The 25,565-nt window shown below is 60.6% G+C and overlaps 1 protein-coding gene across 1 annotated transcript in view; it reads left to right on the forward strand.

Annotated features, from left to right (window-relative positions):
* Window positions 1–25,565, forward strand: part of LOC148138269 (integrin alpha-M-like) — a 167,406-nt gene that overhangs the window by 135,498 nt on the left and 6,343 nt on the right. The window contains exons 24-28 of the mRNA XM_087981841.1: window positions 4,493–4,565; window positions 5,761–5,880; window positions 9,364–9,435; window positions 10,808–10,921; window positions 13,468–13,572. Coding sequence (XP_087837967.1) covers window positions 4,493–4,565; window positions 5,761–5,880; window positions 9,364–9,435; window positions 10,808–10,921; window positions 13,468–13,572 — 484 coding nt within the window. The remainder of the gene's footprint in view (window positions 1–4,492; window positions 4,566–5,760; window positions 5,881–9,363; window positions 9,436–10,807; window positions 10,922–13,467; window positions 13,573–25,565) is intronic.

The raw sequence follows: 25,565 nt of genomic DNA on the forward strand, positions 1-25,565 counted from the left end.
TAACACACCCCGGTCCCAGAGAGAGAGGCGGGGGAAAGGACAGTGTATCTAACACACCCCGGTCCCAGAGAGAGAGAGAGAGGGGGGAAAGGACAGTGTATCTAACACACCCCGGTCCCAGAGAGAGAGGGGGGAAAGGACAGTGTATCTAACACACCCCGGTCCCAGAGAGAGAGAGAGGGGAAAGGACAGTGTATCTAACACACCCCGGTCCCAGAGAGTGGGGGGAAAGGACAGTGTATCTAACACACCCCGGTCCCAGAGAGAGAGAGGGGGGAAAGGACAGTGTATCTAACACACCACGGTCCCAGAGAGAGAGGGGGGGAAAGGACAGTGTATCTAACACACCCTGGTCCCAGAGAGAGAGGGGGGAAAGGACAGTGTATCTAACACACCCCGGTCCCAGAGAGAGAGAGGGGAAAGGACAGTGTATCTAACACACCCCGGTCCCAGAGAGAGAGAGGGGGGAAAGGACAGTGTATCTAACACACCCCGGTCCCAGAGAGAGAGAGGGGGGAAAGGACAGTGTATCTAACACACCCCGGTCCCAGAGAGAGAGGGGGGGAAAGGACAGTGTATCTAACACACCCCGGTCCCAGAGAGGGGGGAAAGGACAGTGTATCTAACACACCCCGGTCCCAGAGAGAGGGGGGAAAGGACAGTGTATTTTACACACCCCGTCCCAGAGAGAGAGGGGGGGGAAAGGACAGTGTATCTAACACACCCCGGTCCCAGAGAGAGAGGGGGGAAAGGACAGTGTATCTAACACACCCCGGTCCCAGAGAGAGAGGGGGGAAAGGACAGTGTATCTAACACACCCCGGTCCCAGAGAGAGGGGAAAGGGCAGTGTATCTAACACACCCCGGTCCCAGAGAGTGAGGGGGGAAAGGACAGTGTATCTAACACACCCCGGTCCCAGAGAGAGGGGAAAGGGCAGTGTATCTAACACACCCCGGTCCCAGAGAGAGAGGGGGGGAAAGGACAGTGTATCTAACACACCCCGGTCCCAGAGAGAGAGAGAGAGAGTGGGGAAAGGGCAGTGTATCTAACACACCCCGGTCCCAGAGAGAGAGGGGGGAAAGGGCAGTGTATCTAACACACCCCGGTCCCAGAGAGAGAGGGGCGGGAAAGGACAGTGTATCTAACACACCCCGGTCCCAGAGAGAGAGAGGGGGGAAAGGACAGTGTATCTAACACACCCCGGTCCCAGAGAGAGAGAGGGGGGAAAGGACAGTGTATCTAACACACCCCGGTCCCAGAGAGAGAGAGGGGGGAAAGGACAGTGTATCTAACACACCCCGGTCCCACAGAGAGAGAGGGGGGGGAAAGGACAGTGTATCTAACACACCCCGGTCCCAGAGACAGAGAGAGGGGGGGAAAGGACAGTGTATCTAAAACACCCCGGTCCCAGAGAGAGAGAGGGGGGAAAGGACAGTGTATCTAACACACCCCGGTCCCAGAGAGAGAGGGGGGAAAAGGACAGTGTATCTAACACACCCCGGTCCCAGAGAGAGAGAGATGGGGGGCGAAAAGGACAGTGTATCTAACACACCCCGGTCCCAGAGAGAGAGAGAGGGGGGAAAGGACAGTGTATCTAACACACCCCGTCCCAGAGAGAGAGGGGGGGGGAAGGACAGTGTATCTAACACACCCCGGTCCCAGAGAGAGAGGGGGGGGAAAGGACAGTGTATCTAACACACCCCGGTCCCAGAGAGAGGGGGGGGAAAGGACAGTGTATCTAACACACCCCGGTCCCAGAGAGAGAGGGAAAAGGACAGTGTATCTAACACACCCCAGTCCCAGAGAGAGAGGGGAAAGGACAGTGTATCTAACACACCCCAGTCCCAGAGAGAGAGGGGAAAGGACAGTGTATCTAACACACCCCAGTCCCAGAGAGAGAGGGGAAAGGACAGTGTATCGAACACACCCCGGTCCCAGAGAGAGAGAGGGGGGAAAGGACAGTGTATCTAACACACCCCGGTCCCAGAGAGAGAGAGGGGAAAGGACAGTGTATCTAACATACCCCGGTCCCAGAGAGAGAGGGGAAAGGACAGTGTATCTAACACACCCCGGTCCCAGAGAGAGAGGGGGGAAAGGACAGTGTTTCTAACACACCCCGGTCCCAGAGAGAGAGAGGGGAAAGGACAGTGTATCTAACACACCCCGGTCCCAGAGAGAGAGGGGAAAGGACAGTGTATCTAACACACCCCGGTCCCAGAGAGAGAGGGGAAAGGACAGTATATCTAACACACCCCGGTCCCAGAGAGAGAGAGGGGGGAAAGGACAGTGTATCTAACACACCCCGGTCCCAGAGAGAGAGGGGGTAAAGGACAGTGTATCTAACACACCCCGGTCCCAGAGAGAGAGAGAGAGGGGAAAGGACAGTGTATCTAACACACCCCGGTCCCAGAGAGAGAGGGGGGAAAGGACAGTGTATCTAACACACCCCGGTCCCAGAGAGAGAGAGAGAGGGGAAAGGACAGTGTATCTAACACACCCCGGTCCCAGAGAGAGAGGGGGGAAAGGACAGTGTATCTAACACACCCCGGTCCCAGAGAGAGAGGGGGGAAAGGACAGTGTATCTAACATACCCCGGTCCCAGAGAGAGAGAGGGGGGAAAGGACAGTGTATCTAACACACCCCTGTCCCAGAGAGAGAGGGGGGAAAGGACAGTGTATCTAACACACCCCAGTCCCAGAGAGAGGGGGGGAAAGGGCAGTGTATCTAACACACCCCGGTCCCAGAGAGAGAGGGAGGGGAAAGGACAGTGTATCTAACACACCCCAGTCCCAGAGAGAGGGGGGGAAAGGACAGTGTATCTAACACACCCCGGTCCTAGAGAGAGAGAGAGGGGGGAAAGGACAGTGTATCTAACACACCCCGGTCCCAGAGAGAGAGGGGGGGGAAAGGACAGTGTATCTAACACACCCCGGTCCCAGAGAGAGAGGGGGGGGAAAGGACAGTGTATCTAACACACCCCGGTCCCAGAGAGAGGGGGGGGGAAAGGACAGTGTATCTAACACACCCCGGTCCCAGAGAGAGAGGGGGGGGAAAGGACAGTGTATCTAACACACCCCGGTCCCAGAGAGAGAGGGGAAAGGACAGTATATCTAACACACCCCGGTCCCAGAGAGAGAGGGGGGAAAGGACAGTGTATCTAACACACCCCGGTCCCAGAGAGAGAGAGGGGGGAAAGGACAGTGTATCTAACACACCCCGGTCCCAGAGAGAGAGGGGGAAAAGGACAGTGTATCTAACACACCCCGGTCCCAGAGAGAGAGAGGGGGGAAAGGACAGTGTATCTAACACACCCCGGTCCCAGAGAGAGGGGGGGGAAAGGACAGTGTATCTAACACACCCCGGTCCCAGAGAGAGAGAGGGGAAAGGACAGTGTATCTAACACACCCCGGTCCCAGAGAGAGAGGGGGGAAAGGACAGTGTATCTAACACACCCTGGTCCCAGAGAGAGGGGGGAAATGACAGTGTATCTAACACACCCCGGTCCCAGAGAGAGAGGGGGAAAGGGCAGTGTATCTAACACACCCCGGTCCCAGAGAGAGAGGGGGGAAAGGACAGTGTATCTAACACACCCCAGTCCCAGAGAGAGGGGGGGAAAGGGCAGTGTATCTAACACACCCCGGTCCCAGAGAGAGAGGGGGGGGAAAGGACAGTGTATCTAACACACCCCGGTCCCAGAGAGAGAGGGGAAAGGACAGTATATCTAACACACCCCGGTCCCAGAGAGAGAGGGGGGAAAGGACAGTGTATCTAACACACCCCGGTCCCAGAGAGAGAGAGGGGGGAAAGGACAGTGTATCTAACACACCCCGGTCCCAGAGAGAGAGGGGGAAAAGGACAGTGTATCTAACACACCCCGGTCCCAGAGAGAGAGAGGGGGGAAAGGACAGTGTATCTAACACACCCCGGTCCCAGAGAGAGGGGGGGGGAAAGGACAGTGTATCTAACACACCCCGGTCCCAGAGAGAGAGGGGGGAAAGGACAGTGTATCTAACACACCCCGGTCCCAGAGAGAGGGGGGAAATGACAGTGTATCTAACACACCCCGGTCCCAGAGAGAGAGAGGGGAAAGGACAGTGTGTCTAACACACCCCGGTCCCAGAGAGAGAGGGGGGAAAGGACAGTGTATCTAACACACCCCGGTCCCAGAGAGAGGGGGGAAAGGACAGTGTATCTAACACACCCCGGTCCCAGAGAGAGGGGGGAAATGACAGTGTATCTAACACACCCCGGTCCCAGAGAGAGAGAGGGGAAAGGACAGTGTGTCTAACACACCCCGGTCCCAGAGAGAGAGGGGGGAAAGGACAGTGTATCTAACACACCCCGGTCCCAGAGAGAGGGGGGAAAGGACAGTGTATCTAACACACCCTGGTCCCAGAGAGAGAGGGGGAAAGGGCAGTGTATCTACTGCATTTACCTTGAAGGAACATTTACTTTCTCGCTGTAACCTTGTGATGATTTATTTTCCCTGCAGAATTGAATCAACTCAGTACGTTAACTTCAGTAGTGGTAGTGCTGGGGAAAAACCTGTTCAGCACATCTACAGGGTAATTCTGCTCATTACATTCATAACTTTAATATCTGTGTACAGACTGGCCACGCCACTGTGGGAGGGTCAGCGCTGAGGGAGCCCCGCACTGTGGGAGGGTCAGTGCTGAGGGAGCCCCGCACTGTGGGAGGGTCAGTGCTGAGGGAGCCCCGCACTGTGGGAGGGTCAGCGCTGAGGGAGCCCCGCACTGTGGGAGGGTCAGCGCCGAGGGAGCCCCGCACTGTGGGAGGGTCAGCGCTGAGGGAGCCCCGCACTGTGGGAGGGTCAGTGCTGAGGGAGCCCCGCACTGTGGGAGGGTCAGTGCTGAGGGAGCCCCGCACTGGGGGAGGGTCAGTGCTGAGGGAGCCCCGCACTGTGGGAGGGTCAGTGCTGAGGGAGCCCCGCACTGTGGGAGGGTCAGTGCTGAGGGAGCCCCGCACTGTGGGAGGGTCAGTGCTGAGGGAGCCCCGCACTGGGGGAGGGTCAGTGCTGAGGGAGCCCCGCACTGTGGGAGGGTCAGTGCTGAGGGAGCCCCGCACTGTAGGAGGGTCAGTGCTGAGGGAGCCCCGCACTGTGGGAGGGTCAGTGCTGAGGGAGCCCCGCACTGTGGGAGGGTCAGCGCTGAGGGAGCCCCTCACTGTGGGAGGGTTGGTGCCGAGGGAGCCCCGCACTGTGGGAGGGTCAGCGCTGAGGGAGCCCCGCACTGTGGGAGTGTCAGCGCTGAGGGAGCCCCGCACTGTGGGAGGGTCAGCGCTGAGGGAGCCCCGCACTGTGGGAGGGTCAGCGCTGAGGGAGCCCCGCACTGTGGGACGGTCAGTGCTGAGGGAGCCCCGCACTGTGGGAGGGTCAGCGCTGAGGGAGCCCCGCACTGTGCGGAGGGTCAGCACCGAGGGAGCCCCGCACTGTGGGAGGGTCAGTGCTGAGGGAGCCCCGCACTGTGGGAGGGTCAGTGCTGAGGGAGCCCCGCACTGTGGGAGGGTCAGCGCTGAGGGAGCCCCTCACTGTGGGAGGGTTGGTGCCGAGGGAGGCCCGCACTGTGGGAGGGTCAGCGCCGAGGGAGCCCTGCACTGTGGGAGGGTCAGCGCTGAGGGTGTGTCACACTATCACGATAGAATTCTGTGCCCGGAGGACCTATGTGAGGGGGGTTGGCAGATTGCGAGGAGCCCGAGGCTGACGAACTTGCTGTTTTTCTGCGTTCCTTTTTCTGATGGCAGGTTGAAAACATTGGACTACAGTCCCTCCCTGTCAATATCACCTTTGTAATTCCGGTGAAAATTGGACCTGGGTTGAGCTGGGAGCAAGTGATTGTGAACACCACCGAGGGAAGTGAGCAAGTAGGTAACACTGATCATAACTTTGTCACGTCTGTGTCTCCTGTGGCTCGGACAGCCATCATATCTCAGAGGATGGGTCACGCATTTGCGCCACCTTCTGCTTTTGAAACGGAGCCCTCCTCTGTTCCGCCCTTAATGCTGACTCTCAGGCAATGCCGTCTCCCTCGGCATCGCCAAGGTGCCTCTGCAAATATGGCCTGCCCGTGCCGGAACACGGGGCGGCGAGTCAACGTAAACTCCACCCTCTCAGACAGCGGCCAAAAAAACAAACCTTCCAGCTCAAGATCTAGGTCCAACTGACCCGCCGTCAATCACCGATCTCTGTGGTTGATGGCAACACAGCATTGGCAGGGAGGACTGACAAACCAAATGTGGGGAAATTCGCCTCACCTCAGGTCGCGGGAGTTGAAATATTGATCCTGCTTTCCTCTTGCCCCTGATGCTGCAAGACCTAGCTGCCCTGTGCCAGTGCTCTCTCTCTCTCTCTTTCTCCAGTGGTCTCACTGAATTTACTCCTCTCTCCCACTCAGTGTGAGCTTTGTTTTTATTCACATCTGAGGTCATGGTCAGTGTTTCTCACTCTCAAGAGCTGGCGTTTGGATTCAGGACTTCACTGACTGTCTCCTGGCTCTCTCCCTCATTCGCTCTTTAGAATCCTAGAATCTCTACAGTGTGGAAGCAGGCCCTTCGGCCCAGCAAGTCCACACTAACCCTCCAAAGAGTAACCTACCCAGAAACATTTCCCCCTACCCTAAGATCCTATGTTTACCCCTGACTGATGCACCTAACCTATGCATTCCTCAACACTACGGGACAATTTCCCCACGGCCAATCCACCCTAACCTGCACATCCCTGGGCACTACGGGACAATTTCCCCACGGCCAATCCACCCTGAACTGCACATCCCTGGGCACTACGGTACAATTTCCCCACGGCCAATCCACCCTAACCTTCACATCCCTGGGCACTACGGGACAATTTCCCCACGGCCAATCCACCCTAACCTGCACATCCCTGGGCACTACGGGACAATTTCCCCACGGCCAATCCCCCCAAACCTGCACATCCCTGGACACTACGGGACAATTTCCCCACGGCCAACCCACCCTAACCTGCACATCCCTGGACACTACGGGACAATTTCCCCACGGCCAACCCACCCTAACCTGCACATCCCTGGGCACTACGGGACAATTTGGCATGGCCAATCCACCCTAACCTGCACATCGCTGGGCACTACGGGACAATTTCCCACAGCCAATCCACCCTAACCTGCACATCGCTGGGCACTACGGGACAATTTCCCCACGGCCAATCCACCCTAACCTGCACATCCCTGGGCACTACGGGACAATTTCCCCACGGCCTATCCACCCTGAACTGCACATCCCTGGGCACTACGGGCCAATTTCCCCACAGCCAACCCCCCCTAACCTGCACATCCCTGGGCACTATGGGACAATTACCCCACGGCCAATCCACCCTAACCTGCACATCGCTGGGCACTACGGGACAATTTCCCCATGGCCAATCCACCCTAACCTGCACATCCCTGGGCACTACGGGACAATTTGGGACGGCCAATCCACCCTAACCTGCACGTCTTTGGACTGTGGGAGGAAACCCACGCAGACACGGGGAGAATTTGCAGTCTGCACACACAGTTGCCCGAGCTGGGAATCGAACCCGGGGTCCCTGGCGCTGTGAGGCAGCAGCGCTAACCACTGAGCCACCGTGCTGCCCCTATGCAATCTCTTCGGACTGTACTAAATTTCTTTTATGATAAATCAGTCCTTCTCACCGATTTCCACACCCACAAACATAGGACGCTGCCTCCATCCTCCACCTCAGTGTACACATTACCAGTGTGGTGCTTAATGGGCCCTAGTTTCTTCCCAGTTGTCCTGAATGTAAGCGACGCAGTTTCATTTTTTGCCTCGACAGCCCCCTGTGGTCAAGAGCCCCACCGATTCACTCCCCTCGGAGAATTTCCTCCTCCCGCTCCGTCTTCCGGCTGCCCATTCTGCTCCTGGACTCGCCCATCAACCTTGCTCTGCCCCCCCCCGGTTACACTCTCTCCCAACTCCTTCTGGTCAGGCAGAAGGTACCGAAAGCTCAAGCACTCGCAGCAGCCGATTCGAGAGCAGCTCCCTCCCCGCCGTCATCAGAGTTCTGAGCGGGCCGCTCGGATTTCGAATGTAAATGCATGGATGAGTTGGGCCAAAGGGGTCCGTTTCCATGCCACACACCTCTATGACTCCAGTGAGTACTGGGCCCCCAACCTCTCCTCCATTACAGTCCCTGGGTGAACCCTCTCTGGCCTGCCTCCCAACGCCTTCTCAGCGCCCGTAACGTCGAGCCTCCTGCTCCTCGGGTGCTGCCTGGCCTGCTGTGCTTTTCCAGCACCACTCGCTCGCCTCTGATCTCCGGCCTCCACAGTGCTCACTTTCGCCCTCTGTGAATGCACTCTGTGTGGTATGGCACTGCACGAAACTTCACTGTCCCGTCGCACATGTGGCAATAATAAATCCAATCGAATCAGGTCAAACCTCTCCACATCGCCCCGGTCAACTTCCCATGAATCTTCTCTGTTGCGATAAGATCACCCCTCGTTTGTCTAAACTCCAACGTATTGAGTACAGGGGTTGGGAGGTCATGTTGCGGCTGTACAGGACGTTGGTTAGGGCCACTGTTGGAATATTGCGTGCAATTCTGGTCTCCTCCCTATCGGAAAGATGTTGTGAAACTTGAAAGGGCTCAGAAAAGATTTACAAGGATGTTGCCAGGGTTGGAGGGTCTGAGCTACAGGGAGAGGCTGAACAGGCTGGGGCAGTTTTCCCTGGAGCATCGGAGGCTGAGGGGGTGACCTTATAAAGGTTAATAAATTCACGAGGGGGCATGGATAGGGTAAATAGACAAAGTCCTTTCCCTGGGGTGGGGGGCGTCCAGAACCAGAGGGGCGTAGTTTAAAGGTGAGAGGGGAAAAATTTAAAAGGGATCTAAGGGGCAGCTTTTTCACCCAGAGGGTGGCACGTGTAGGGAATGAGCTGCCGGAGGAAGTGGTGGAGGCTGGTACAGTGACAGCATTTAAGAGGCATCTGGATGGGGATGTGAACAGGAAGGGTTTAGAGGGGCATGGGCCAAGGGCTGGCAAACGGGACTAGACTGGGTTGGGCCGAAGGGTCCATGCTGTACACCTCTATGACTCCAATGAGTACAGGCCCCAACCTGTCCTCCATTACAGTCCCTCCGTCCCTGAGTGAACCCTCTCTGGCCTGCCTTCAAGACCAGTCTGTCTCTCCTTAGCCAGGGGACAGCCAAACCTGTACACAGCGTTCCAACTGTGGTCTGACCAATGCTTTGTCTCGGCACAGCAAATCCTCCTGTCTTTTGGGCTCCGTTCGCTCTGAAATAAGGGCGGAGATATTTGCCGGCTCCCACCTCCCTCTCCATGTCTCACGCCTCTGTTCCTCCTCCTTCAGAACCGTGTGCTGACTCCAGAAAGCGGACAGCAAGTCGACTGGCACAGGCTGATGCCCTCCAACGACTCTCAGGTATGGTCAGCCCGGACTCCCAGTCCTCACCCCCCCCCCCCCCCTCGGCTACTATGTAGGATGAGAGCTCCTTTCGTACCCAAAGCTCGCTGTCCCTGCCTGGAGAAGGTGGGGGGAGGGAGTTGGGGGGGGGTGAGGGGGGAGGGGTGAGCCACCATCTTACACTGCAGGTGACCCACCCCCCCCCCCAAATTGGTCAGAGGGGAACCTACGATGGTGAGACAGGATTTTGGGGGTTTAGTGGGAGTCAGGATGCGAGTGACTCGCTGCAGGGTTCCCAGCCTCTGACCCTGCTCTTGTAGCCACAGGATTGATATGGGGCTGGGTCCCAGTTCAGTTTCTGCTCAATGGGGACCCCCAGGATGTTGATAGTGGGGGGAGGAGGGGGATTCAGTGACGGTAACACCATTGAACGTCAAGGGGGCGATGGTTAGATTCTCTCTCAATGGGAACCCCCAGGATGTTGATAGTGGGGGGAGGAGGGGGATTCAGTGACGGTAACACCATTGAACGTCAAGGGGGCGATGGTTAGATTCTCTCTCAATGGGAACCCCCAGGATGTTGATAGTGGGGGGGAGGGGGGGGGGATTCAGTGACGGTAACACCATTGAACGTCAAGGGGGCGATGGTTAGATTCTCTCCCAATGGGAACCCCCAGGATGTTGATAGTGGGGGGAAGGGGGGAATTCAGTGATGGTAACACCATTGAACGTCAAGGGGGCAATGGTTAGATTCTCTCTCAATGGGAACCCCCAGGATGTTGATAGTGGGGGGGAGGGGGGAATTCAGTGATGGTAACACCATTGAACGTCAAGGGGGCGATGGTTAGATTCTCTCTCAATGGGAACCCCCAGGATGTTGATAGTGGGGGGGAGGGGGGAATTCAGTGATGGTAACACCATTGAACGTCAAGGGGGCGATGGTTAGATTCTCTCTCAATGGGAACCCCCAGGATGTTAATAGTGGGGGGGAGGGGGATTCAGTGACGGTAACACCATTGAACGTCAAGGGGGCGATGGTTAGATTCTCTCTCAATGGGAACCCCCAGGATGTTGATAGTGGGGGGGGTGGCAGAATTCAATGATGGTAACGCCATTGAACGTCAAGGGGGCAATGGTTAGATTCTCTCTCAATGGAAACCCCCAGGATGTTGATAGTGGGGGTGGGGGGGGGGGCAGAATTCAATGATGGTAACGCCCTTGAACGTCAAGGGGAGAAGGTTGGATTCTCCCTTGTTGGAGAGGGACATTCCCTGGCATTTGTGCGTCATGAATGGAAACTTGGTTTCAGGTGGCAGGCATCTGCCCAGGGCTCACTACCCAGAGAGTCCTCCTTACCGTCAATCACCAAATTCTCTGGTGTTTCTTTGCAGGTCTGCAACATATCAACATGCCGAGTCTTGGTCTATCAGCTCCAACAGCTGAGGCACCGAAGTTCAATTGTCTTTTCACTGACAGGTCTGATGAAATGGACCAAGCCGAATCAGGTGAGATCCGAAGTGGCACTGAGTAACCACCAGCTTTCAATGAGAGGTAAGGTAGGCAGTCAGCACTGAGGGAGCCCCGCACTGTGGGAGGGTCAGCACTGAGGGAGCCCCGCACTGTCGGAGGGTCAGCACCGAGGGGAGCCCCGCACTGTGGGAGGGTCAGCACCGAGGGAGCCCCGCACTGTGGGAGGGTCAGTGCTGAGGGAGCCCCGCACTGTGGGAGGGTCAGTGCTGAGGGAGCCCCGCACTGTGGGAGGGTCAGTGCTGAGGGAGCCCCGCACTGTGGGAGGGTCAGCGCTGAGGGAGCCCCGCACTGTGGGAGGGTCAGCACCGAATGAGCCACGCACTGTGGGAGGGTCAGTGCTGAGGGAGCCCCGCACTGTGGGAGGGTCAGTGCTGAGGGAGCCCCGCACTGTGGGAGGGTCAGTGCTGAGGGAGCCCCGCACTGTGGGAGGGTCAGTGCTGAGGGAGCCCCGCACTGTGGGAGGGTCAGTGCTGAGGGAGCCCCGCACTGTGGGAGGGTCAGCGCTGAGGGAGCCCCGCACTGTGGGAGGGTCAGCGCTGAGGGAGCCCCGCACTGTGGGAGGGTCAGTGCTGAGGGAGCCCCGCACTGTGGGAGGGTCAGCGCTGAGGGAGCCCCGCACTGTCGGAGGGTCAGCACCGAATGAGCCACGCACTGTGGGAGGGTCAGTGCTGAGGGAGCCACGCACTGTGGGAGGGTCAGTGCTGAGGGAGCCCCGCACTGTGGGAGGGTCAGTGCTGAGGGAGCCCCGCACTGTGGGAGGGTCAGTGCTGAGGGAGCCCCGCACTGTGGGAGGGTCAGTGCTGAGGGAGCCACGCACTGTGGGAGGGTCAGTGCTGAGGGAGCCCCGCACTGTGGGAGGGTCAGCGCTGAGGGAGCCCCGCACTGTGGGTGGGTCAGCGCTGAGGGAGCTCCGCACTGTGGGAGGGTCAGTGCCGAGGGAGCCCCGCACTGTGGGAGGGTCAATGCTGAGGGAGCCCCGCACTGTGGGAGGGTCAGCGCCGAGGGAGCCCCGCACTGTGGGAGGGTCAGCGCCGAGGGAGCCCCGCACTGTGGGAGGGTCAGCGCTGAGGGAGCCCCGCACTGTGGGAGGGTCAGCGCTGAGGGAGCCCCACACTGTGGGAGGGTCAGCGCTGAGGGAGCCCCGCACTGTGGGAGGGTCAGTGCCGAGGGAGCCCCGCACTGTGGTAGGGTCAGCGCTGAGGGAGCCCCGCACTGTGGGAGGGTCAGTGCTGATGGAGCTCTGCACTGTGGGAGGGTCAGTGCTGAGGGGAGCCCCGCACTGTGGGAGGGTCAGTGCTGAGGGAGCCCCGCACTGTGGGAGGGTGAGTGCTGAGGGAGCCCCGCACTGTGGGAGGGTCAGTGCTGAGGGAGTCCCGCACTGTCGGAGGGTCAGCGCTGAGGGAGCCCCGCACTGTGGGAGGGTCAGTGCTGAGGGAGCCCCGCACTGTGGGAGGGTCAGCGCTGAGGGAGCCCCGCACTGTGGGAGGGTCAGTGCTGAGGGAGCCCCGCACTGTGGGAGGGTCAGGGCTGAGGGAGCCCCGCACTGTGGGAGGGTCAGCGCTGAGGGAGCCCCGCACTGTGGGAGGGTCAGCGCTGAGGGAGCCCCGCACTGTGGGAGGGTCAGTGCTGAGGGAGCCCCGCACTGTGGGAGGGTCAGCGCTGAGGGAGCCCCGCACTGTGGGAGGGTCAGTGCCGAGGGGAGCCCCGCACTGTGGGAGGGTCAGCGCCGAGGGAGCTCTGCACTGTGGGAGGGTCAATACCAAGCTGGTGAGGACATATCTGAACCCCACCAGCACTGTATATACAAATGCATGAACAAAAAGAGCAGGAGTAGGCCATTCAGTCCCTCCACACCTCAATCCAGGGAACCAACCAGGCAGACATTCTCTGTACCCCTCCTGAAGTAAGGAGACCAGAGCTGTCCACCGTGCTCCAGTCCCGGTCTCACCAGCCCCCTGGAGAGCTGCAGCACTTTTATTCTCTCATTCCCCACCCTTTGCGATGCCTTGCTCATGACCTGCTGTGTCTGCGTGCTAACTGGGGGCCCACGAACCCCTCGCCAGTTCAGCACGTTGTGATCTGTGGCCTGTTTGCAGCCCCAGTGCTCCCCGTTCCCCCCGGGCTGCCCACTGACCTTCGTATCGAGAGCAAATAAACCGTCCAAGGCTAGCGGAGAATGCCCCAGACATCTCACTGACGCCCTCTGGTTCGAACCGAAATAAAGACAGAGAGTTGCAAGGCCCTTCAGGGATGGAAATCTTACCCTGTCTGGCCCGCACGTGACTCCAGACGCAAAGGACACAGGAACTGAGCCATAAATGCCCCTCAGAAACGGTGCTAGTTAAGTTAGTAAGCTCTGGGGAAGGGGGGGGGGGGGAAGGTCGGAGAGGGGCGTCAGTCCCACTCCGACATGTCTGAAATGTGCGAGTTTGCAGAAGGTCCAGCATTAAGTGCCAGACGAGAGGCTGTTGGCCACCGGGCAGAGGCGGGATAACCTCGGTATTCCTTTCCACCGATGCAGGTCCGCGCCCAGGAGGTATCGCTCACAAGCTATGCTGCGGCGATCTACGACACAAACAAGTACATCCACGTGTCCCAGGCGACCAACCAGTTCCAGCAAGCCATGGTGAGGCAGCAGCAATCTCACCAAGCAAACACCCCCATCCGGGGTGACAGGGGTAGGGAGGGGGGTGGAGGGGGGTGACAGGGGTAGGGAGGGGGGTGGAGAGGGGTTACAGGGGTAGGGAGGGGGGTGGAGGGGGGTTACAGGGGTAGGGAGGGGGGTGGAGGGGGGTTACAGGGATAGGGAGGGGGGTGGAGGGGGGTTACAGGGATAGGGAGGGGGGTGGAGGGGGGTTACAGGGATAGGGAGGGGGGTGTAGGGGGGTGACAGGGATAGGGAGGGGGGTGTAGGGGGGTTACAGGGATAGGGAGGGGGGTGGAGGGGGGTTACAGGGATAGGGAGGGGGGTGGAGGGGGGTTACAGGGATAGGGAGGGGGGTGGAGGGGGGTTACAGGGATAGGGAGGGGGGTGGAGGGGGGTTACAGGGGTAGGGAGCAGGGTGGAGGGGGGTTACAGGGGTAGGGAGGGGGGTGGAGGGGGGTTACAGAGGTAGGGAGGGGGGTGTAGGGGGTTACAGGGATAGGGAGGGGGGTGGAGGGGGGTTACAGGGATAGGGAGGGGGGTGGAGGGGGGTTACAGAGGTAGGGAGGGGGTGGAGGGGGGTTACAGGGATAGGGAGGGGGGTGGAGGGGGGTTACAGGGATAGGGAGGGGGTGTAGGGGGGTTACAGGGATAGGGAGGGGGTGTAGGGGGTTACAGAGATAGGGAGGGGGGTGTGGGGGGTTACAGGGATAGGGAGGGGGGTGGAGGGGGTTACAGGGATAGGGAGGGGGGTGTGGGGGGTTACAGGGGTAGGGAGGGGGTGTAGGGGGGTTACAGGGGTAGGGAGGGGGTGTAGGGGGGTTACAGAGATAGGGAGGGGGTGTGGGGGGTTACAGGGATAGGGAGGGGGTGGAGGGGGTTACAGGGATAGGGAGGGGGGTGTAGGGGGTTACAGGGATAGGGAGGGGGGTGTGGGTGGTTACAGGGATAGGGAGGGGGGTGTAGGGGGTTACAGGGATAGGGAGGGGGGTGTAGGGGGTTACAGGGATAGGGAGGGGGTGGAGGGGGTTACAGGGATAGGGAGGGGGTGGAGGGGGTTACAGTGATAGGGAGGGGGGTGTAGGGGCTTACAGAGATAGGGAGGGGGTGGAGGGGGTTACAGGGATAGGGAGGGGGTGTAGGGGGGTTACAGAGATAGGGAGGGGGGTTACAGGGATAGGGAGGGGGGTGGAGGGGGTTTACAGGGATAGGGAGGGGGTGTAGGGGGGTTACAGGGATAGGGAGGGGGTGTAGGGGGTTACAGGGATAGGGAGGGAGGTGGAGGGGGTTACAGGGATAGGGAGGGGGGTGGAGGGGGGTTACAGGGATAGGGAGGGGGTGTAGGGGGGGTTACAGGGATAGGGAGGGGGGTGGAGGGGGTTACAGGGATAGGGAGGGGGTGTAGGTGGTTACAGGGATAGGGAGGGGGGTGTAGGGGGTTACAGGGATAGGGAGGGGGTGGAGGGGGTTACAGGGATAGGGAGGGGGGTGTAGGGGGTTACAGGGATAGGGAGGGGGTGGAGGGGGTTACAGGGATAGGGAGGGGGGTGTAGGGGGTTACAGGGATAGGGAGGAGGGTAAGGGGGGCTACAGAGATAGGGAGGGGGTGGAGGGGGTTACAGGGACAGGGAGGGAGGTGTAGGGGCTTACAGAGATAGGGAGGGGGTGGAGGGGGTTACAGGGATAGGGAGGGGGTGGAGGGGGTTACAGGGATAGGGAGGGGGTGTAGGGGGGTTACAGAGATAGGGAGGGGGGTGTAGGGGGGTTACAGGGATAGGGAGGGGGGTGGAGGGGGGTTACAGGGATAGGGAGGGGGTGTAGGGGGGTTACAGGGATAGGGAGGGGGTGTAGGGCGTTACAGGGATAGGGAGGGAGGTGGAGGGGGTTACAGGGATAGGGAGGGGGGTGGAGGGGGGTTACAGGGATAGGGAGGGGGTGTAGGGGGGGTTACAGGGATAGGGAGGGGGGTGGAGGGGGTTACAGGGATAGGGAGGGGGTGTAGGTGGTTACAGGGATAGGGAGGGGGGTGTAGGGGGTTACAGGGATAGGGAGGGGGTGGAGGGGGTTACAGGGATAGGGAGGGGGTGGAGGGGGTTACAGGGATAGGGAGGGGGTGGAGGGGGTTACAGGGATAGGGAGGGGGGTGTAGGGGGTTACAGGAATAGGGAGGAGGGTATGGGGGGCTACAGAGATAGGGAGGGGGGTGGAGGGGGTTACAGGGACAGGGAGGGGGTGTAGGGGGTTCCAGGGACAGGGAGGGGGTGTAGGGGGTTACAGAGATAGGGAGGGGGTGGAGGGGGTTACAGAGATAGGGAGGAGGGTATGGGGGGCTACAGAGATAGGGAGGGGGGTGGAGGGGGTTACAGAGATAGGTCGGGGTGCAGGGGGTTACAGAGATAGGGAGGGGGGTGTAGGGGGTTACAGAGATAGGGAGGGGGTGGAGGGGGTTACAGAGATAGGGAGGGGGTGTAGGGGGTTACGGAGATAGGGAGGGGAGTGCAGGGGGTTACAGAGATAGGGAGGGGGGTGTAGGGCGTTACAGAGATAGGGAGGGGGTGGAGGGGGTTACAGAGATAGGGAGGGGGGTGGAGGGGGTTACAGAGATAGGGAGTGGGGTGGAGGGGGTTACAGAGATAGGGAGGAGGGTATGGGGTGTTACAGAGATATGGAGGGGGGTATGGGGGGCTACAGAGATAGGGAGGGGGTGTAGGGGTTACAGAGATAGGGAGGGGGCTGTAGGGGTTTACAGAGATAGGGAGGGGTGTAGGGGGTTACGGGGATAGGGAGGGGATGTAGGGGGGTTACAGAGATAGGGAGGGGGTGTAGGGGGTTACAGAGATAGGGAGGGGGTGGAGGGGGTTACAGAGATAGGGAGGGGGTGTAGGGGGTTACGGAGATAGGGAGGGGAGTGCAGGGGGTTACAGAGATAGGGAGGGGAGTGTAGGGGGTTACAGAGATAGGGAGGGGGTGGAGGGGGTTACAGAGATAGGGAGGGGGGTGGAGGGGGTTACAGAGATAGGGTGTGGGGTGGAGGGGGTTACAGAGATAGGGAGGAGGGTATGGGGTGTTACAGAGATATGGAGGGGGGTATGGGGGGCTACAGAGATAGGGAGGGGGTGTAGGGGTTACAGAGATAGGGAGGGGGCTGTAGGGGTTTACAGAGATAGGGAGGGGTGTAGGGGGTTACGGGGATAGGGAGGGGATGTAGGGGGGTTACAGAGATAGGGAGGGGGTGTAGGGGGTTACAGAGATAGGGAGGGGGGATAGGAAGTTACAGAGATAGGGAAGGGATGTAGGGGGTTACAGGGATAGGGAGGGGATGTAGAGGGTTACAGGGATAGGGAGGGAATGTAGGGGGTTACAGGGATAGGGAGGGGGGTGGAGGGGGGTTACAGGGATAGGGAGGGGGGTGGAGGGGGGTTACAGAGGTAGGGAGGGGGTGGAGGGGGGTTACAGGGATAGGGAGGGGGGTGGAGGGGGGTTACAGGGATAGGGAGGGGGGTGGAGGGGGGTTACAGGGATAGGGAGGGGGGTGTAGGGGGGTGACAGGGATAGGGAGGGGGGTGTAGGGGGGTTACAGGGATAGGGAGGGGGGTGGAGGGGGGTTACAGGGATAGGGAGGGGGGTGGAGGGGGGTTACAGGGATAGGGAGGGGGGTGGAGGGGGGTTACAGGGATAGGGAGGGGGGTGGAGGGGGGTTACAGGGGTAGGGAGCGGGGTGGAGGGGGGTTACAGGGGTAGGGAGGGGGGTGGAGGGGGGTTACAGAGGTAGGGAGGGGGGTGTAGGGGGTTACAGGGATAGGGAGGGGGGTGGAGGGGGGTTACAGGGATAGGGAGGGGGGTGGAGGGGGGTTACAGAGGTAGGGAGGGGGTGGAGGGGGGTTACAGGGATAGGGAGGGGGGTGGAGGGGGGTTACAGGGATAGGGAGGGGGTGTAGGGGGGTTACAGGGATAGGGAGGGGGTGTAGGGGGTTACAGAGATAGGGAGGGGGGTGTGGGGGGTTACAGGGATAGGGAGGGGGGTGGAGGGGGTTACAGGGATAGGGAGGGGGGTGTGGGGGGTTACAGGGGTAGGGAGGGGGTGTAGGGGGGTTACAGGGGTAGGGAGGGGGTGTAGGGGGGTTACAGAGATAGGGAGGGGGTGTGGGGGGTTACAGGGATAGGGAGGGGGTGGAGGGGGTTACAGGGATAGGGAGGGGGGTGTAGGGGGTTACAGGGATAGGGAGGGGGGTGTGGGTGGTTACAGGGATAGGGAGGGGGGTGTAGGGGGTTACAGGGATAGGGAGGGGGGTGTAGGGGGTTACAGGGATAGGGAGGGGGTGGAGGGGGTTACAGGGATAGGGAGGGGGTGGAGGGGGTTACAGTGATAGGGAGGGGGGTGTAGGGGCTTACAGAGATAGGGAGGGGGTGGAGGGGGTTACAGGGATAGGGAGGGGGTGTAGGGGGGTTACAGAGATAGGGAGGGGGGTTACAGGGATAGGGAGGGGGGTGGAGGGGGTTTACAGGGATAGGGAGGGGGTGTAGGGGGGTTACAGGGATAGGGAGGGGGTGTAGGGGGTTACAGGGATAGGGAGGGAGGTGGAGGGGGTTACAGGGATAGGGAGGGGGGTGGAGGGGGGTTACAGGGATAGGGAGGGGGTGTAGGGGGGGTTACAGGGATAGGGAGGGGGGTGGAGGGGGTTACAGGGATAGGGAGGGGGTGTAGGTGGTTACAGGGATAGGGAGGGGGGTGTAGGGGGTTACAGGGATAGGGAGGGGGTGGAGGGGGTTACAGGGATAGGGAGGGGGGTGTAGGGGGTTACAGGGATAGGGAGGGGGTGGAGGGGGTTACAGGGATAGGGAGGGGGGTGTAGGGGGTTACAGGGATAGGGAGGAGGGTAAGGGGGGCTACAGAGATAGGGAGGGGGTGGAGGGGGTTACAGGGACAGGGAGGGAGGTGTAGGGGCTTACAGAGATAGGGAGGGGGTGGAGGGGGTTACAGGGATAGGGAGGGGGTGGAGGGGGTTACAGGGATAGGGAGGGGGTGTAGGGGGGTTACAGAGATAGGGAGGGGGGTGTAGGGGGGTTACAGGGATAGGGAGGGGGGTGGAGGGGGGTTACAGGGATAGGGAGGGGGTGTAGGGGGGTTACAGGGATAGGGAGGGGGTGTAGGGCGTTACAGGGATAGGGAGGGAGGTGGAGGGGGTTACAGGGATAGGGAGGGGGGTGGAGGGGGGTTACAGGGATAGGGAGGGGGTGTAGGGGGGGTTACAGGGATAGGGAGGGGGGTGGAGGGGGTTACAGGGATAGGGAGGGGGTGTAGGTGGTTACAGGGATAGGGAGGGGGGTGTAGGGGGTTACAGGGATAGGGAGGGGGTGGAGGGGGTTACAGGGATAGGGAGGGGGTGGAGGGGGTTACAGGGATAGGGAGGGGGTGGAGGGGGTTACAGGGATAGGGAGGGGGGTGTAGGGGGTTACAGGAATAGGGAGGAGGGTATGGGGGGCTACAGAGATAGGGAGGGGGGTGGAGGGGGTTACAGGGACAGGGAGGGGGTGTAGGGGGTTCCAGGGACAGGGAGGGGGTGTAGGGGGTTACAGAGATAGGGAGGGGGTGGAGGGGGTTACAGAGATAGGGAGGAGGGTATGGGGGGCTACAGAGATAGGGAGGGGGGTGGAGGGGGTTACAGAGATAGGTCGGGGTGCAGGGGGTTACAGAGATAGGGAGGGGGGTGTAGGGGGTTACAGAGATAGGGAGGGGGTGGAGGGGGTTACAGAGATAGGGAGGGGGTGTAGGGGGTTACGGAGATAGGGAGGGGAGTGCAGGGGGTTACAGAGATAGGGAGGGGGGTGTAGGGCGTTACAGAGATAGGGAGGGGGTGGAGGGGGTTACAGAGATAGGGAGGGGGGTGGAGGGGGTTACAGAGATAGGGAGTGGGGTGGAGGGGGTTACAGAGATAGGGAGGAGGGTATGGGGTGTTACAGAGATATGGAGGGGGGTATGGGGGGCTACAGAGATAGGGAGGGGGTGTAGGGGTTACAGAGATAGGGAGGGGGCTGTAGGGGTTTACAGAGATAGGGAGGGGTGTAGGGGGTTACGGGGATAGGGAGGGGATGTAGGGGGGTTACAGAGATAGGGAGGGGGTGTAGGGGGTTACAGAGATAGGGAGGGGGTGGAGGGGGTTACAGAGATAGGGAGGGGGTGTAGGGGGTTACGGAGATAGGGAGGGGAGTGCAGGGGGTTACAGAGATAGGGAGGGGAGTGTAGGGGGTTACAGAGATAGGGAGGGGGTGGAGGGGGTTACAGAGATAGGGAGGGGGGTGGAGGGGGTTACAGAGATAGGGTGTGGGGTGGAGGGGGTTACAGAGATAGGGAGGAGGGTATGGGGTGTTACAGAGATATGGAGGGGGGTATGGGGGGCTACAGAGATAGGGAGGGGGTGTAGGGGTTACAGAGATAGGGAGGGGGCTGTAGGGGTTTACAGAGATAGGGAGGGGTGTAGGGGGTTACGGGGATAGGGAGGGGATGTAGGGGGGTTACAGAGATAGGGAGGGGGTGTAGGGGGTTACAGAGATAGGGAGGGGGGATAGGAAGTTACAGAGATAGGGAAGGGATGTAGGGGGTTACAGGGATAGGGAGGGGATGTAGAGGGTTACAGGGATAGGGAGGGAATGTAGGGGGTTACAGGGATAGGGAGGGGGGTGGAGGGGGGTTACAGGGATAGGGAGGGGGGTGGAGGGGGGTTACAGAGGTAGGGAGGGGGTGGAGGGGGGTTACAGGGATAGGGAGGGGGGTGGAGGGGGGTTACAGGGATAGGGAGGGGGTGTAGGGGGGTTACAGGGATAGGGAGGGGGTGTAGGGGGTTACAGAGATAGGGAGGGGGGTGTGGGGGGTTACAGGGATAGGGAGGGGGGTGGAGGGGGTTACAGGGATAGGGAGGGGGGTGTGGGGGGTTACAGGGGTAGGGAGGGGGTGTAGGGGGGTTACAGAGATAGGGAGGGGGTGTGGGGGGTTACAGGGATAGGGAGGGGGTGGAGGGGGTTACAGGGATAGGGAGGGGGGTGTAGGGGGTTACAGGGATAGGGAGGGGGGTGTGGGTGGTTACAGGGATAGGGAGGGGGGTGTAGGGGGTTACAGGGATAGGGAGGGGGGTGTAGGGGGTTACAGGGATAGGGAGGGGGTGGAGGGGGTTACAGGGATAGGGAGGGGGTGGAGGGGGTTACAGGGATAGGGAGGGGGGTGTAGGGGCTTACAGAGATAGGGAGGGGATGGAGGGGGTTACAGGGATAGGGAGGGGGTGTAGGGGGGTTACAGAGATAGGGAGGGGGGTTACAGGGATAGGGAGGGGGGTGGAGGGGGGTTACAGGGATAGGGAGGGGGTGTAGGGGGGTTACAGGGATAGGGAGGGGGTGTAGGGGGTTACAGGGATAGGGAGGGAGGTGGAGGGGGTTACAGGGATAGGGAGGGGGGTGGAGGGGGGTTACAGGGATAGGGAGGGGGTGTAGGGGGGGTTACAGGGATAGGGAGGGGGGTGGAGGGGGTTACAGGGATAGGGAGGGGGTGTAGGTGGTTACAGGGATAGGGAGGGGGGTGTAGGGGGTTACAGGGATAGGGAGGGGGTGGAGGGGGTTACAGGGATAGGGAGGGGGGTGTAGGGGGTTACAGGGATAGGGAGGAGGGTAAGGGGGGCTACAGAGATAGGGAGGGGGTGGAGGGGGTTACAGGGACAGGGAGGGGGTGTAGGGGGTTCCAGGGACAGGGAGGGGGTGTAGGGGGTTACAGAGATAGGGAGGGGGTGGAGGGGGTTACAGAGATAGGGAGGAGGGAATGGGGGGCTACAGAGATAGGGAGGGGGGTGGAGGGGGTTACAGAGATAGGTAGGGGGTGCAGGGGGTTACAGGGATAGGGAGGGGGTGGAGGGGGTTACAGGGATAGGGAGGGGGGTGTAGGGGGTTACAGGGATAGGGAGGGGGGTGTAGGGGGTTACAGAGATAGGGAGGGGGTGGAGGGGGTTACAGGGATAGGGAGGGGGTGGAGGGGGTTACAGGGATAGGGAGGGGGGTGTAGGGGCTTACAGAGATAGGGAGGGGGTGGAGGGGGTTACAGGGATAGGGAGGGGGTGGAGGGGGTTACAGGGATAGGGAGGGGGTGTAGGGGGGTTACAGAGATAGGGAGGGGGGTGTAGGGGGGTTACAGGGATAGGGAGGGGGGTGGAGGGGGGTTACAGGGATAGGGAGGGGGTATAGGGGGGTTACAGGGATAGGGAGGGGGTGGAGGGGGTTACAGGGATAGGGAGGGGGTGTAGGGGGGTTACAGAGATAGGGAGGGGGTGGAGGGGGTTACAGGGATAGGGAGGGGGGTGGAGGGGGGTTACAGGGATAGGGAGGGGGTTTAGGGGGGGTTACAGGGATAGGGAGGGGGTGGAGGGGGTTACAGGGATAGGGAGGGGGTGTAGGTGGTTACAGGGATAGGGAGGGGGGTGTAGGGGGTTACAGGGATAGGGAGGGGGTGGAGGGGGTTACAGGGATAGGGAGGGGGGTGTAGGGGGTTACAGGGATAGGGAGGGGGTGGAGGGGGTTACAGGGATAGGGAGGGGGGTGTAGGGGGTTACAGGAATAGGGAGGAGGGTATGGGGGGCTACAGAGATAGGGAGGGGGGTGGAGGGGGTTACAGGGACAGGGAGGGGGTGTAGGGGGTTCCAGGGACAGGGAGGGGGTGTAGGGGGTTACAGAGATAGGGAGGGGGTGGAGGGGGTTACAGAGATAGGGAGGAGGGTATGGGGGGCTACAGAGATAGGGAGGGGGGTGGAGGGGGTTACAGAGATAGGTCGGGGTGCAGGGGGTTACAGAGATAGGGAGGGGGGTGTAGGGGGTTACAGAGATAGGGAGGGGGTGGAGGGGGTTACAGAGATAGGGAGGGGGTGTAGGGGGTTACGGAGATAGGGAGGGGAGTGCAGGGGGTTACAGAGATAGGGAGGGGGGTGTAGGGCGTTACAGAGATAGGGAGGGGGTGGAGGGGGTTACAGAGATAGGGAGGGGGGTGGAGGGGGTTACAGAGATAGGGAGTGGGGTGGAGGGGGTTACAGAGATAGGGAGGAGGGTATGGGGTGTTACAGAGATATGGAGGGGGGTATGGGGGGCTACAGAGATAGGGAGGGGGTGTAGGGGTTACAGAGATAGGGAGGGGGCTGTAGGGGTTTACAGAGATAGGGAGGGGTGTAGGGGGTTACGGGGATAGGGAGGGGATGTAGGGGGGTTACAGAGATAGGGAGGGGGTGTAGGGGGTTACAGAGATAGGGAGGGGGTGGAGGGGGTTACAGAGATAGGGAGGGGGTGTAGGGGGTTACGGAGATAGGGAGGGGAGTGCAGGGGGTTACAGAGATAGGGAGGGGGGTGTAGGGGGTTACAGAGATAGGGAGGGGGTGGAGGGGGTTACAGAGATAGGGAGGGGGGTGGAGGGGGTTACAGAGATAGGGAGTGGGGTGGAGGGGGTTACAGAGATAGGGAGGAGGGTATGGGGTGTTACAGAGATATGGAGGGGGGTATGGGGGGCTACAGAGATAGGGAGGGGGTGTAGGGGTTACAGAGATAGGGAGGGGGCTGTAGGGGTTTACAGAGATAGGGAGGGGTGTAGGGGGTTACGGGGATAGGGAGGGGATGTAGGGGGGTTACAGAGATAGGGAGGGGGTGTAGGGGGTTACAGAGATAGGGAGGGGGGATAGGAAGTTACAGAGATAGGGAAGGGATGTAGGGGGTTACAGGGATAGGGAGGGGATGTAGAGGGTTACAGGGATAGGGAGGGAATGTAGGGGGTTACAGGGATAGGGAGGGGGGTGGAGGGGGGTTACAGGGATAGGGAGGGGGGTGGAGGGGGGTTACAGAGGTAGGGAGGGGGTGGAGGGGGGTTACAGGGATAGGGAGGGGGGTGGAGGGGGGTTACAGGGATAGGGAGGGGGTGTAGGGGGGTTACAGGGATAGGGAGGGGGTGTAGGGGGTTACAGAGATAGGGAGGGGGGTGTGGGGGGTTACAGGGATAGGGAGGGGGGTGGAGGGGGTTACAGGGATAGGGAGGGGGGTGTGGGGGGTTACAGGGGTAGGGAGGGGGTGTAGGGGGGTTACAGAGATAGGGAGGGGGTGTGGGGGGTTACAGGGATAGGGAGGGGGTGGAGGGGGTTACAGGGATAGGGAGGGGGGTGTAGGGGGTTACAGGGATAGGGAGGGGGGTGTGGGTGGTTACAGGGATAGGGAGGGGGGTGTAGGGGGTTACAGGGATAGGGAGGGGGGTGTAGGGGGTTACAGGGATAGGGAGGGGGTGGAGGGGGTTACAGGGATAGGGAGGGGGTGGAGGGGGTTACAGGGATAGGGAGGGGGGTGTAGGGGCTTACAGAGATAGGGAGGGGATGGAGGGGGTTACAGGGATAGGGAGGGGGTGTAGGGGGGTTACAGAGATAGGGAGGGGGGTTACAGGGATAGGGAGGGGGGTGGAGGGGGGTTACAGGGATAGGGAGGGGGTGTAGGGGGGTTACAGGGATAGGGAGGGGGTGTAGGGGGTTACAGGGATAGGGAGGGAGGTGGAGGGGTTTACAGGGATAGGGAGGGGGGTGGAGGGGGGTTACAGGGATAGGGAGGGGGTGTAGGGGGGGTTACAGGGATAGGGAGGGGGGTGGAGGGGGTTACAGGGATAGGGAGGGGGTGTAGGTGGTTACAGGGATAGGGAGGGGGGTGTAGGGGGTTACAGGGATAGGGAGGGGGTGGAGGGGGTTACAGGGATAGGGAGGGGGGTGTAGGGGGTTACAGGGATAGGGAGGAGGGTAAGGGGGGCTACAGAGATAGGGAGGGGGTGGAGGGGGTTACAGGGACAGGGAGGGGGTGTAGGGGGTTCCAGGGACAGGGAGGGGGTGTAGGGGGTTACAGAGATAGGGAGGGGGTGGAGGGGGTTACAGAGATAGGGAGGAGGGAATGGGGGGCTACAGAGATAGGGAGGGGGGTGGAGGGGGTTACAGAGATAGGTAGGGGGTGCAGGGGGTTACAGGGATAGGGAGGGGGTGGAGGGGGTTACAGGGACAGGGAGGGGGTGTAGGGGGTTACAGAGATAGGGAGGGGGTGGAGGGGGTTACAGAGATAGGGAGGAGGGAATGGGGGGCTACAGAGATAGGGAGGGGGGTGGAGGGGGTTACAGAGATAGGTAGGGGGTGCAGGGGGTTACAGGGATAGGGAGGGGGTGGAGGGGGTTACAGGGATAGGGAGGGGGGTGTAGGGGGTTACAGGGATAGGGAGGGGGGTGTAGGGGGTTACAGAGATAGGGAGGGGGTGGAGGGGGTTACAGGGATAGGGAGGGGGTGGAGGGGGTTACAGGGATAGGGAGGGGGGTGTAGGGGCTTACAGAGATAGGGAGGGGGTGGAGGGGGTTACAGGGATAGGGAGGGGGTGGAGGGGGTTACAGGGATAGGGAGGGGGTGTAGGGGGGTTACAGAGATAGGGAGGGGGGTGTAGGGGGGTTACAGGGATAGGGAGGGGGGTGGAGGGGGGTTACAGGGATAGGGAGGGGATATAGGGGGGTTACAGGGATAGGGAGGGGGTGGAGGGGGTTACAGGGATAGGGAGGGGGTGTAGGGGGGTTACAGAGATAGGGAGGGGGTGGAGGGGGTTACAGGGATAGGGAGGGGGGTGGAGGGGGGTTACAGGGATAGGGAGGGGGTTTAGGGGGGGTTACAGGGATAGGGAGGGGGTGGAGGGGGTTACAGGGATAGGGAGGGGGTGTAGGTGGTTACAGGGATAGGGAGGGGGGTGTAGGGGGTTACAGGGATAGGGAGGGGGTGGAGGGGGTTACAGGGATAGGGAGGGGGGTGTAGGGGGTTACAGGGATAGGGAGGGGGTGGAGGGGGTTACAGGGATAGGGAGGGGGGTGTAGGGGGTTACAGGAATAGGGAGGAGGGTATGGGGGGCTACAGAGATAGGGAGGGGGGTGGAGGGGGTTACAGGGACAGGGAGGGGGTGTA

Source organism: Chiloscyllium plagiosum, unplaced genomic scaffold (assembly GCF_037043375.1).
Source record: "Chiloscyllium plagiosum isolate Xiang-an unplaced genomic scaffold, Cpla_swu_hap1 HiC_scaffold_41, whole genome shotgun sequence".
Taxonomy (NCBI): domain Eukaryota; kingdom Metazoa; phylum Chordata; class Chondrichthyes; order Orectolobiformes; family Hemiscylliidae; genus Chiloscyllium; species Chiloscyllium plagiosum.